Source organism: Nerophis ophidion, linkage group LG04 (genome assembly GCF_033978795.1).
Source record: "Nerophis ophidion isolate RoL-2023_Sa linkage group LG04, RoL_Noph_v1.0, whole genome shotgun sequence".
NCBI classification, from domain to species: domain Eukaryota; kingdom Metazoa; phylum Chordata; class Actinopteri; order Syngnathiformes; family Syngnathidae; genus Nerophis; species Nerophis ophidion.
This window is the reverse complement of record NC_084614.1, coordinates 53,946,034-53,960,229: the sequence shown is the minus strand read 5'-3', so window position 1 is coordinate 53,960,229 and position 14,196 is coordinate 53,946,034. Positions and strand designations below refer to the sequence as shown.

The 14,196-nt window shown below is 39.9% G+C and overlaps 1 protein-coding gene across 2 annotated transcripts in view; it reads left to right on the top strand.

The window, feature by feature from the left end:
- Positions 1–14,196, top strand: part of ephb4a (eph receptor B4a) — a 102,830-nt gene that overhangs the window by 71,721 nt on the left and 16,913 nt on the right. For both annotated transcript variants that reach the window (XM_061898377.1, XM_061898376.1), the window contains exons 4-8: positions 416–803; positions 2,031–2,183; positions 12,275–12,610; positions 12,687–12,811; positions 13,384–13,549. In XM_061898377.1, the coding sequence (XP_061754361.1) occupies positions 416–803; positions 2,031–2,183; positions 12,275–12,610; positions 12,687–12,811; positions 13,384–13,549 (1,168 nt within the window). The remainder of the gene's footprint in view (positions 1–415; positions 804–2,030; positions 2,184–12,274; positions 12,611–12,686; positions 12,812–13,383; positions 13,550–14,196) is intronic.

Here is a 14,196-nt window from a genome sequence, read left to right as displayed (position 1 = left end):
TAGAGGTAGAATTGATTGCTCCCATTAGCTGCATTACTAGACACCTAGAACGAGCCAATTTTTTATGTTAGATGCCGAAAAAAAAAAAATATTTTGTCTTCTTGTGTCTCATAAGGATTGTGAACGATAGGCAAAATTCCCCCCAAAAAAGTGAAGAGTCAGTTTAAATGCTAACATGAATATAATGATACAATATAATTATTTATTCACATTTTTATGTTTTTTGAAGAGTCTAATCAAACAAAAATTTCACGACCTCCCTGCAGTACCTCTGCGGACTCCCTAAGGGAAGTGGACCCCCTGTTAAAGACCTCTAATGTAAAGCATATGTGATGTGTCCATAATGGGTTGAAGCTGTTGATCCTGTGTGCTGGAATGTGGCCCTAATAAGATTCATTCTGCTTTTCTGTCCTAGGTGGATACAGTGGCTGCAGACTTTCTCCTCAGGAAGGACGAGAGGAAATCCAACATAAAAACCTTAAGACTCGGCCCTTTGTCCAAGAGAGGCTTCTACTTGGCCTTTCAGGCTCAGGGCGCCTGCATGGCTCTGCTCTCCGTCAGGGTTTTCTTCAAAAAGTGTCCCCCCTTGATCAGCGCTCTTTCCTCATTCCCCGAGACGGTTCCCCGCACTCTGGTGCAAGAGGCGCATGGTGAGTGCGTAGAGCACGCCTCACAGCAGGGACCCCGACTTCGTCCTCCCAAGCTCTTCTGCGGAGAAGATGGCCAGTGGGTGGGCCAGCCGACCACTTCCTGTGCCTGCCTTCCTGGATATGAGGCCGCCGACGGACACGCAAGATGTACAGGTAAGTAGGAGATGATGTTAGCTGGCAGGCGACTCCTCCTCCACAGGCCATATTAGAAAACAATGGTGTGCTGAGGGTGGGGCGTTTTGAAAGTCTGCGCTTTGCAGAGGACGTGAGAGGGCAGTGCATTTAATGAGGAGGGGAAGTGGTGACACAGAGGGGACGGGGGAGAGGTCAGCACTTATCTCAGAGGGGAAGAGCGGGGTCAAAGGCTTACTGCTGGGGCAACTTATGGCTGAGTGCGATAGAAGGGAGAGGAGTGTGTGTGGGATGAGGACTATATTGCTATGAGCACATCAAAGGTGGGAGTTGGTGGGTGATTCTCTCAGCAGCTCTGTCTAATGAGTCCAATTAGCAAGACCCCTACACATGCATTGTGACATCATCACAACAGCATGGATTCATAAGCAGAATGCACATAAAGCAAAGAAGGAGTTTGTTTCAAAAATTTTTGGTAAAGTTATATTAACACTTGCACCATGCAATATGTTCGAAAAGTATATTTTTATGGTTTGTCCAAAGGTCTTTGCTTATTGTGAAGTTGGTATTCACAACTTTCTGTTATTAAGAAAATAAAACACTCACCAAACCATTAGAGGAAATTGCCTTTATAAGAAGATTGAACGGTGTATTTGCTCCAGAGGCTGCCTCTTTGAGAAAATTAAATGGAGTCTAATAGCATTATTTTGTTTATAGACAATGCATATATTCTCGCTAGAATGTGCAACACATGCATGCTGTCAAGTTTATGTCGTTTGATGGATGAGCTTGATTATTTGCAACAAAGCCCTCCCTACACCATAAAGCTCACTGGTTTATTTCCCAGCGGGCCAGTTAGCCGTTGGAACTGTTATTCCTACTCAAGACGACACCTTGATTTGTGCTTGACTCGCTGATTTGTAGCTTTAAGTGAACTTCAGTTCATCTTTCAGACAAAGAAAGCTATGAAGGAACTTCCTGTAGCCAAGTGTTCTTAAGGAGCATCCACAGACTGCAGAATAGAATGCTCATCGCACTAAATAATAAAACGTCAACAGGAAATGTGTAAGGATCATGTTTTGGTTGAACCTGCTCATTAAAAAAGGCCAACTAGGCTGTCTGATTTATGACTTGCTTCTCATTACATGCAGCCATCTGGCACCTGAGCACAGTTAATGCGCATGTAGGATTCAGCCACAGGTCACATTCAATATAAAAGCTTCATTCTCCTTAATTTGTCCTCCACAGCTTGTCCCGTGGGTCACTTCAAGTCCACCGCAGAGGGACAGTGCACAGTCTGTCCAGGAGCTAGCCACGCCTCCATCAGGGGGGAGGCTGTATGTGCATGTCGGCCTGGATACTTCCGGGCACAATCAGACTCTCCAGACACACCGTGCACGAGTGAGTAAACATGTAATTAATTTTTGCATGCGAATGTAAAGGTGTTAAAGTACACACTTGATTTTTTGCCGCCTCTGGTGCTACTGTTTTCACCGCCCTATAATCTGTTTTGTGGCTTTTGTCCCACAGCTGGCCATTGAGATGCGTGTCTTTAGTGACAGATTATTGTGGGGGTCGGGCTCCTACTCAAAATTTTAAGTAGTCATTGATGGTTTTACATCACACCTCAAACACGGATACTTTAGAGACGCACACACTTGTATGCCTCTTGTCCATATGCAAACATATACTTTTGTCCTTAAAACCAGAGACAAGGTTGAAATGTTGATTTCAGAGGTGGGGTGGGGTGGGGTGGGACTCAACAAATTCCTGAACACACGCACGCACAGACTCTGGGGCAGTTTAAACTTGCTCAAAGTGAAATACATTTTAACCGGGAAGAATACCACTGGCTGACTTATGTTACACTATTAGTAGTTTAACAGAATATATGTATTTTTTTTTTAAATATATCTTTCACAGTTACTAATAATTATTAGGGATGTCATGATGCATATTTTTTGCCTCCAATCCCGATCCAATTTTTTTCCTCAGATCTGATTTGATTTCGAGCCCAGATCCAATACCTTTACAATAGACTATACAACTAAAAATGTTTTGTAGCAAGTATATAAAGTAAACACAATAATACATTCGTATAAAGTTTAACGTATTAAATGTAGAGTTTTGTTTATCCCACAATGGGGAAATTGCATTGTTGCAGTGCAGGTTTTTACATACAGTAACAGAAGTAAAGCGAAATGAAAAAAAAAGAGTGATACATACTACATATTGCTCACTAATATGTATAGATAAAATATAAAATACAACAAAAAACAGTAACATTGGTATTTTACACCACGAAAAAAAACAGCACAATAATCACATAAGTGCGTTGTAAAGCCAAAGGCTGTGGATAGAAAGGACCTGCGATAGCGCTCCTTCCAGATACTTACTTCCTGACTACAACAACAACAAATATTTTTTAATTTGTATATTGTAACACATGGGATTCTGGGTAATTGTTCTGTTGTGTTTATGTTGTGTTACGGTGAAGATGTTCTTCTGAAATGTGTTTGTCATTCTTGTTTGGTGTGGCTCCACAGTGTGGCGCATATTTGTAACAGTGTTAAAGTTGTTTGTACGGCCACCGTCAGTGTGACTTGTATGGCTGTTGGCTGTTGATCAAGTATGTCTTGCAGTCACCAACGTGTGTCATATTACAGAGAAAAATGTTAAATTGTTAGTATGAGCATAAACCTTTATATAACAGGCTACATATATTTTTCGACTTGAATGTAAAAATACACATAAATATAAAAATAATAAGATTTACCTTAAAATTACATATAAAACTGTTAGATTGTTAGAATGGACATAGACTTTTATATGACAAGTTACATATTTAATGAAAGTTAATTACTGTAATTTTACATGAATTTGAAAGTAATTTGAAAAAACTGAAAATTCTATGTATAATTAATTTGGTATTTTTCTGTAAAAGAAATAGAACTATACATAGTTTGTCATTACTGGCATATTACTTAAATAACAGTCGGTTTGTTTATTTACAGATAATGTCTTCAATTCTACAGTTTTATAACCTATTTGGAAAAAATTTGAAAAATTACACTAGAAATTTAGAGTAAATTAACCATAAAAATATATATATTTTTTTTACAGTGTACTTAGTTTTTTATCTTCACATAAACAACGTTTGACAGTTTAAAAAAAGTCTCAAAAGTACAATTTTGAAATAGAAAAAATAATTGTCAGTGTATGGAAATGACAATGCAGGTATAAATTTGACTAGATATAGCAATATTAAATATAACATATCTGTGAATATATACAATATATACTTAATATGTGTACAGTATATTAAATATACAGATATATTATGTCTATAACATATATACAATATATACATATTACCATGTACAATATTACAGTATATGTGGCAGCCCAGCATAAAAAAGAGAGTAAATCCAGCAGAAAATAGAATATAGACGTTAAAAACAAAGAGAAGTAGCTGACATAGAGGGTGTCAGATAATGGACGGATAATATCTATTGCTGTATGGGGAGTGATTATACAGCTGGATGGAGTGCGGAACGAAGGAGTTCTTGAATCGTACAGTGCGGGAAGGAAGCTGAAGGAGCCTGTTGGAGTATGAACTCCGCTCAATTGTCTGGTGGAGTGGGTGGGCAGGATTGTCCATGATGGCCAGCAGTTTGTCCAGTGTCCTCCTGTCCCTCACTGACACAAACGCCTCCAACTGCGAGCTAATAGTTTGGCCGGCTTTCCGGATCAGTTTATCAATCCGCTTTGAGTCCCTTTTGCTGGTGCTGCTCCCCCAATAAACCACTACGTAGTACATGGCACTGGCCACAACAGACTGTTAAAAGATCTCCAACAGCTTGCTGCACACATTAAAGGACCTAAGCTTCCTCAGGAAAAAGAGTCTGCTCATGCCCTTCTTGTAGACAGCATTGCAGTTGTCCTTCCAGTCCAGTCGGCTGTTCATATGAACTCCCAGGTACTTATACTGCCCCACTACTGCCACCTCCAAGCCCTGGATCTTGATGGGCTCCACCGGGGTCATACTCTTCCTGAAGTCGATGACCAGCTCCTTGGTCTTGTCCACATTAAGGACCAGATAGTTCGCCTGAGACCACTCCACAAAGTCAGCGATCAGTGTCCTGTACTCCATTTCCTTTCCCTCTCTGACACACCCCACCACAGCAGAGTCGTCAGAATATTTCTGCAGGTGGCAGAACCTGGAACTGTACTGGAAGTCTGAGGTGTATAGGGTGAACAGGAGAGGAGACAGGACAGTACCCTGTGGTCCACCTACACCACTGTCCACAGTATCCGACAGGGAGCTCCCCAGTCGCACAAGCTGGGGCCTGTCAGACAAGTAATCAGTGATCCAGCAGACAATGGATGAACTGATACCCGTCCTGAACCAAATATCGCAAAATTTGAAAGATATCGATGCATAATTGATTAAATACATTTTTTTTTACCCAGCCCTAGTCATTACATGCTAAAAGCCGTAAGAAACACTTAACTTGCACACATGCACCAACTGTGATCAACAGAGCTTTTGTTTGGTTTGGTTTGCTGTTATATTTTTACATTCTAGTTGCATTACTGGATCACAAATTATTGTATTTTTCTATTCATTTGATTCTATTTATAATCTATTCGTATTAACCTATGATATTTGTAACCTAGTCGATTTACATCCTATTCTTTTTAAACTATTATGCAATACTATTGTTCTTGTTGTACACTTTGAGCTACATCCATATACTTTGGGTACCAAAGTTTGTGTCATCTCATGGATGCTGGTATGACAATGAAGTTCCTTGAATTCTTGAAAGTTCTGTAGGCATCCGCTTAAGGGTTCCCTTACTGTAAATGAAGCTTCTGATATCAAACTCCGTCTAGCTGATGTGACCCAGGCGGAATTAATGTCCAACAACTTCCAGTGACAGTAGAAGGTGAATTCATGACCACAACAATGGAGTAAGATCTAAAGGAAAACAGGCTACTGCTTGGTCCTAGTGCTTGATCATTCTCCATTTAATGTAACGTAACATGTTTTTTGGACGGTAAGAGCTGTAGGGCACTAAAACTGCCTTTTGAAAAGGTTATGTCCTGGTGCCAGGCCTTAGCCCACCACTGTCAATGATGTGTGGCACGCTTTAGGTGCAAAATAAGCCCAGGCACGATTAGCGTACTGTGGGTAAGAAGTACTTCTTGTTGGATGTGTGAATTGTGTGGAGGGGGCTTAGCAGTTAGGTGTGCTTCCTCATAGTAGCCATTAAAGAGGATGTGAAATTTAGCGTTCTCACTTGACACAGGTGTGATATCACTTGAATGCAACCTGATTGTTACTGATAATGTGAATTGCAAATTACCTAATGAACCCATGTCTTTTGCCGACTTTGCTTTTTCGGTCCAGGCTGCCTCTCAATCTAAATCTTTTAGCCGAAGTTAAATCGGATTTTCAAGTGTGAAAATGGATCACCTTCAAACTACCTTCCCCCGGGTGATTGCTTGTGTGTGTGAGTGTGTGAGCGTATGTGTGTGTCTGATGTTGGCCCACTTGGGTTTCCAGTGAGAAAACTATTTGCACGTACGGCAGCTGGAGGCTCGGTGACAAAGCTCTGTCTACTTGGCAGTGGCAGTCTCAGTGGCTCTCTGCTTCTTCTCGGCTCGAGGCAACAGCTATCCCCTCACCATTTTCAGACAACGATCATTATCATGTGCGTTCCGTCGAGGCGTAATTGGACCAGTTAAATTCTGCCACCATACGCTCCCGCTGTGACACGAAGGGCTCTGCGAGATCATTGTTCTGCTTCCTGGCTACATGTAAAGACTAAGTAATATGTCTTCAGCTGCAAACAAACCTACTGTGTAGGTCATGAAAAGGTGAACCGGTGGTAAAAACGGAGCGTGAGGGTTTATAATTGGATTTGATGGTGACATTTGATACACTTTGATTGCATCAGATTTCGACAACAGGCGCAAAAATGGAATTATTTGTTAATTTTGATTTTATTAGAGGGGTTACACAATACAAACATCCATCTGATATATATGATGTGAAGTGTTTCCAACATGAGGTTAGATTGATGATCATTGATCAAAACATTTATTGATTGGAGTTTGTGAAATTAATCGAGTGAATCTTGAAACAGTTAAAGTGGAACTGTAGTTTTTTCAATCTGCCCATCATTCATAATCTCTATGTCAGTGGTTCTCAAGCTTTTTCCAGTGATGTACCCCCTGTGAATTTTTTTTTTAATTCAAGTACCCCCTAATCAGAGCAAAGCATTTTTTGTTGAAAAAAAGAGATAAAGAAGTAAAATACAGCATTATGTCATCAGTTTGATTTTTTAAATTGTATAACAGTGGAAAAAATATTGCTCGTTTGTAGTGGTCTTTCTTGAACTATTTGGAAAAAAGATATAAAAATAATTACAAACTTGTTGAAAAATAAACAAGTGATTCAATTATAAAATAAAGATTTCTACTCATAGAAGTAATCATCAACTTAAAGTGCCCTCTCTGGGGATTGTAATAGAGATCCATCTGGATTCATGAACTTAATTCTAAACATTCCTTCACAAAAAAAAGAAATCTTGAACATCAATTTTTATGGAACATGTCCATAAAAAAATCCAGCTGTCAACACTGAATATTGCATTGTTGCATTTCATTTCACAGTTTATGAACTTACATTCATATTTTGTTAAAGTATTATTCAATAAATATATTTATAAAGGATTTTTGAATTGTTGCTTTTTTTAGAAAATTAAAAAAAAATCTCAGCTACCCCTTGGCATACCCCTTGGCATACACGTACCCCCATTTGAGAACCACTGCTCTATGTGATACAAAAACACACGTCTTTCTCTTTTTTGTGCATTATAAATAGTGAAAAACTGCCAGCAAGACGTGTATAACAGTACAGGTAATGGAAATTGACCTATTTCGCCTCTAAAGCCCTCTAGAAATATCAGAAAAAAACTCCAACATTGTTTTTTATACATTACAGATGCACTGATAGGCAATTATATCATCCGCAACCACATCACTAAAGTCGTCATCCACCCGCCATCTAGCCGAACCAACATTTTGTCAACACCGCAACCGCCCGCCACCCGCCGGTTGTTATATATCAGGGTTCGGCAGCCTTTACCACTTATAGATCTAATTTGACCCGTTTCACAGAGTAAAGAAGACAATGGGAGCCGCTATCATTCTCGCGACTGTTTACTGGTGCTTATCCAGATAACGAGAATAAGGGCATGATATGAAGCTATTGCCTTTGACACCTTCAACAACATGTACAAACTGTTTGCCAGTCCAGCAACATGTTGTGTGCAGCTTCCGCAGAATGATGTACAAGATTGAAAGGCAATACTGGGTGACACAGAGTACACTGATGGTTGTGATATAAACAATTTTAACACTCTTACTAATATGCGCCACACTGTGAAGCCGCACCAAACAAGAATGACAAACACATTTCGGGAGAACATCCTCACAGTAACACAACAGAAACGCGACACAACAAATACCTAGGATCCTTTGCATCCATGACTCTTCCTGAATATATTTTACACCCCCGCGCTCCCCCCCCCATTACCAAGGCACGGTGGGGTGGGGGGTTGCGGGGTTTGGTGCTAGCGGGGTGTATAATATAGTCAGGAATAGTCATGGATGCAGAGGATTCTGGGTATTTGTTGTGTTGCGTTTATGTTGTATTACTGTGAGGATCTTCTCCCAAAATGTGTTTGTCATTCTTGTTTGGTGTGGCTTCACAGCGTGGCGCATATTAGTAAGAGTGTTAAAATTGTTTATATCACAACCATCAGTGTACTCTGTGTCACCCAGTATGCCTTTTAGCCGTGTACGTGTGTCCGCGGAAGCTGCATACAACATGTTGCTTGACTGGCATGCAGTTTATACATGTTATAGAAGGCGTCAAAGGCAATGGCTTCATAACACGCCCTAATTCGTGTTAACTGGGTGACCGCCAGCAGATATTCGCGAGAATGTTTGCGGCTCCTGTTGTCTTTTTTACTTTGTGACACGGGTCAAAATGGCCCTGTGAGTGGTAAAGGTGGCCGATCCCTGAACCATGTATATCAAGTATTTCCGAATGGTTTAACCGCCACCCGCCTGAATCTATTTAAACTCAAATTTTTCGTCATGTCAACCGCCCGACACGCGGTTTATCCGCGGACTCCGCGGATGAGCCCGTAAACCGCGCATCTCTAATATACATGCTTCAAATATGTAATGGCATAACTGTCACATTAATGATATCATGCCATTTTTACAGTATTTTGGTCATTTGGGGCGGTATAGCTCGGTTGGTAGAGTGGCCGTGCCAGCAACTTGAGGGTTCCAGGTTCGATCCCCGCTTCTGCTGCCCTAATCACTGCCGTTGTGTCCTTGGGCAAGACACTTTACCCACCTGCTCCCAGTGCCACCCACACTGGTTTAAATGTAACTTAGATATTGGGTTTTCACTGTGTAAAGCGCTTTGAGTCACTAGAGAAAAGCATTATATAAATATAATTCACTTCACAATTCACATTTTGAGCATTACCGGAACTTCTCTCCTAGGCGTCTTGATTTCACAGAGCACAAATTATTGCATCCTCAATCATTTCAAGTAGCATCGAAAGGAATGCTACTTCTGTCGACTACAACAGCATCGAGAGCCTGTTCAGTGTTAATCATTGCAGACTTCACGAGAGATGACAACAACAATTGCTTTGGGACAAATAGGGATCCAGGAACTTAGGTTTTTTAACCTGAAAATAGAAGGATGAGCCACACATGTTATAAGCTGGGAGCTAAGCAGGTCTAGTTGAACACTAAGCCATTGTCCTAGCGTTGGCAATTAGCATTAGTGCTATATGTTTAATCGACGACATAACAAAATACTCACTTACTCCCATATCAACTTTCACTGTGGTGCATACTAATGGGATGGTTGTATATTTCAGTACAAGAGTAAATTTAGCATAACCCTCAGGTAAAAAATGCTGAGAACAAACTATCATCTTGCTCAGACTTCCAACCGATGTGTTTGGATCTAAGTTAGGAGCAAGTATAGGGTTGCACGAATAATCAACATCAAATCGACATAGAGGTTTTAGTTAGTGCAATAAATCATTTTTTAATTTATTTCTGCCATCACCCCCATTTGACTGACAGACGTGTTTGACAATCACAATTGTTGAGCCTCGCGTTTGCCCCTATTCAAACAAGGAGAAAGACGTCTCACTCTGTACATCGCTCTCACCACCTGAGCGTCTTTATTTAACAGTAAAATTAACTGACTACAGTGAGCCCTCTTTTCAGTCGTTCACAATCTTTGTCTCAGTGAGGGGAGACCGCACACACAGGACGCACGAACAGAAAGCCTCGACGCGCCTGTGAGAAGTTCTGCAAAGTAACTAAAATTAGGAGGAAAAAAATATGATTGCAAAGCCAAATGTCCCATTGTGTAAAAGTGACATGTCTTCCTTCACTCGTTATGCATGTCATACATTCATACTCATATGTATGAGATATAAAAATCGCTAATCGAATCAGTTCAGAGTTTTAGTTGGTAACATGTGGAATTTCAAAGTTGACCAACTTCTCGGCTTACAGTCACAACCTTTTACTATACAGCATGATTTATATTCTCGCATTAATTTTTCCGAATTCAGAAGCAATGCAGCAGCAGGAACTCAGTAGCTAGCTTACCTCTCGCTCGTGACTTGTCGAAGCAATGTGAGTATCTCTGTGAGCAAAGTGCTGTACTACTATGCCAGAAAAGTAGTTCCTTGACATAAGCTCTTGGAATAACATTTTTGGTGTTGTTTGGTTACTATGCAGGTCACAGTATGTAAATACAGCGTTGCTGGCAGGTTTTTGCTGTGTTTTTAAAGAAACAGATGACTCTGCATTACCTGTGTTTTTTAAGGAAAGAGAAAGACGTGTATGTCTTCATCTCTCATTTCTCTTCATAAGGATTGTGAATGATGGCCAAAATTCCTCCCAAAAAAGTGCCCAAATGAGTGCAGTTCTTGTCAGATTGTTCTTGAACTTAAGAATTTTATTCATAACAATATTATTTTTTGTATTTGTTACCAACTTATTAATATACAATTATACCTAATAAATAAATACATATATATACATATATATATATATATATGTACTTTATCTACTGTGTTTATATATATATATGTACATATATGTATGTACTTTATGTACCATATATATATATATATATATATATATATATATATATATATATATATGTATATATATATATATATAACTTTTTTAAAAATGATACTGATAATTAAGGAAGTTAATAATAAAATGATCCTCAGATAGTAAAAAAATTAAGGTTTACATTGAAAAGCATTTAAAGTCCAAAAAAATACTTGATATTTGAAATTACAAAAGTTGTCCGCTTTTTAGATGGACAAATACAATTAATTGTATGCACGATTTGCTATAAGCACAATACTATTCACTTCGGTATGATCAAGTGCATTACCGCATTTTTCGGGCTATAGTGCGTGGGATATAAGCCACACCCACAACATTTTAGAAGAAAAAATATTTTTCCACGTATTAGCCGCACCGGACTATGAGTTATTTACACAGTAAGATTTTTAAATGTTTATTTTCACACTTTTATTGTTTCCAAACGATGTTTGTAACACGGCAGTTAAATGGCTGGTATAATAAAAAGTCATCGTCTTGAACCCACGAGCTGCGGAAGCCAGCTCCCCAGTCAGCTAAACAGACTCAATATCTCCACGGTGACGTTTTTGTGAGTTTAATGAGGACTTTGTCAAACTGATGCAATACAAAATAATGTTTTTGTAAGTTAATAATACTAACACAGACACTCGTAAACATATTAGCTAAAGCACTACAATATGATAGCGCATACAAATATGTGTGAAAAAACTCCTACAAACATCACACATGGGACTGTTTAGTAAGTACAGTTTTACTGATACTGTAAAAGTTGCTTGGAGTGATGAATGAAGAATCCATACGAGTAGAAACGCTATGGGTGGCTAGAAGATTGAACAGCACACTGGGTGAAAAACAAAAAAGCACTACCAATAAATGAAAGGACACTGCAGCACCTGCAGTGAACGAATCTGTCCAAAAGATCGCGACATAATATAAACAATAAAAAAACCTATTTACTTTTTTTTAATTAAATTATTTTTATTTTTGCCGCCAGTGAAGAAAAATTCCCAATTTAGCTGCTCTGTCTAATTAGCCTCACGGTTTAAAGTGGTGAAAAAATGTAGCGGCTTATAGTCAGGCATTTACGGTAATCACTTTCAGAATGTTTACATTTTTAAATATGTAATTTACTGCATTTATAGGGTGCGACATAAGCAAAAGTGCCCTAACTCAATCCTGGTAAAGACTGCTAATAAACTGTTACTCACAGTGTTTGAGCAATTAATTGACTATTGGATGTTTACCCACAGGGCCGCCCTCAGCCCCACGTAGCATTGCCTCGCAAATCAACGGCACCTCCCTCCGACTGGAGTGGAACGAGCCTCTGGATGATGGCGGCAGAGCTGACCTGAGCTACAAAATCAAATGTTTCTCCTGCCGGACGCCGAAGGGGCCATGTTTAACATGCGGCGATAGCGTCAGCTACCGACCAGCCCAGCAGAGCCTGACGAGTCGCAGGGTGGAGATGTGGGGCCTGTTGCCTCACACCACCTACACTTTCACTGTCCAGGCTCTCAACGGGGTGTCTCAGTTCAGCGGCAAGGACCCCGCCAGCGACAGTGTCAACATTACCACCAGCTATGACGGTAACAAGACAGTTGCAAGAAATGTATGGAGAATTGAAATCAGCCGCTAAAATATTCTTTACTATCTTCTGCACAGTGCCGTCACTGGTGTCTGTGATTCAGAAGAGTGACTCCACAGAGAGCAGTCTGACTCTACATTGGTCTGTCCCTGTGCAGCCACATTACACCATCCTGCAATATCAACTACGCTATTGTGAGAAGGTAAATTAATCCCCAAACTAAACTAAACTTTGAGTTGTCTTTTATGCACACTCAATTTTAATATGAACATTAGATAATGCAGTATATAATGACATCCAACACAGCTCCAATCAACTCCATTGCCTTTTCAAATGTAACAATGCTCCATTTGAAGGATTTAGTTCATAATGTTGATTATTGTTTTTGTTGTGTAAAACGGTAAGGCAATTATTTGCAGGCTAAATAAAGGAACCAAATTATTAAAAATCTCGCTGTGATGTACTGCAGGCTACAGCTACGTTAATTAGATGATAAACAATTATTATCTGTAAAGGCATAAAATTGGTACAACTCATTAGATTTTGTCTTCTAATAGTCTGTTACTTCTAATTAACACTATGCAATTATCTTTTGTTGTTATCAAGCAACAGCCTTGAAAGCTGTGATTAATTTTGGCAGAAACCACCGGAGATAAACGCACAAAGTGCAGGATTTTTGGCGTCTGGTGTCTGACATGTCCGTCATCTCCTCACTCGTCGCAGTTTCTCTCACACCTCCAACCCTGCCAAACAGTGTTCTCATTCTGTGTGCAGGAGCGGCGCAGTGAAAATCAGTGCCACTATGCGGAGAGCAGCAGAAACCAGGCCGTGCTGACGGACCTCCGCAGGGCCACGCAGTACGAAGTGCAGGTCCGGGCGCGCACTATGGCTGGTTTTGGCAGCTTCAGTCCTGCAGCCCTCTTCCGCACCCTGCCTGACGGTAATGCAAAAATAAATACTGACGCGAGAAAGGACCACCGTCAAGTCCAAACAATCTTAAATCTGTACACCTTTATACAGTAGACAAACATCTATATGTCCTAGTTTTGTCATTAAGACGAATGCTTTATTTACTGTTGGATTAAGAATTTTTGCACTTACTTTGACTGCGTTCACACTTGTGGTCCTGACATGTGCGCACTATGCTGGACTTTTGCTTTGTGTTCACTTTGGTATTTTGCACTGCACAGCTAAGAACATATACATAAAGCAAGGACATGATTGGGCAGTGTTCGTGATTTATTTTGTGCTGTAACTCAAATAATCCAAACCGAAATGCAGTCTGCCGGGTTATATATCTAGTTTATTTTTATACCCAGCTATAGTTACCATCCTAGGTTCTACAAAAAGCTTCTATAATATACTTTTAAAGAACACTGTGGTCACACATAAGAGAAACAACATTTTGTCTTACATCAGTGCAGCCCGGGGGCCATTTGTGGCCTGCAGGTCATTTTTTTAACGGCCCCACGGCACATTCTAGAAATACGATAAAAAAATATAAAAAGTGATATAAAAGAGCAACCTGGTGAAATGTAACAAGAACATGTTGCAATGTTTACTCTAACAACAAAAAGCTGCCATGCA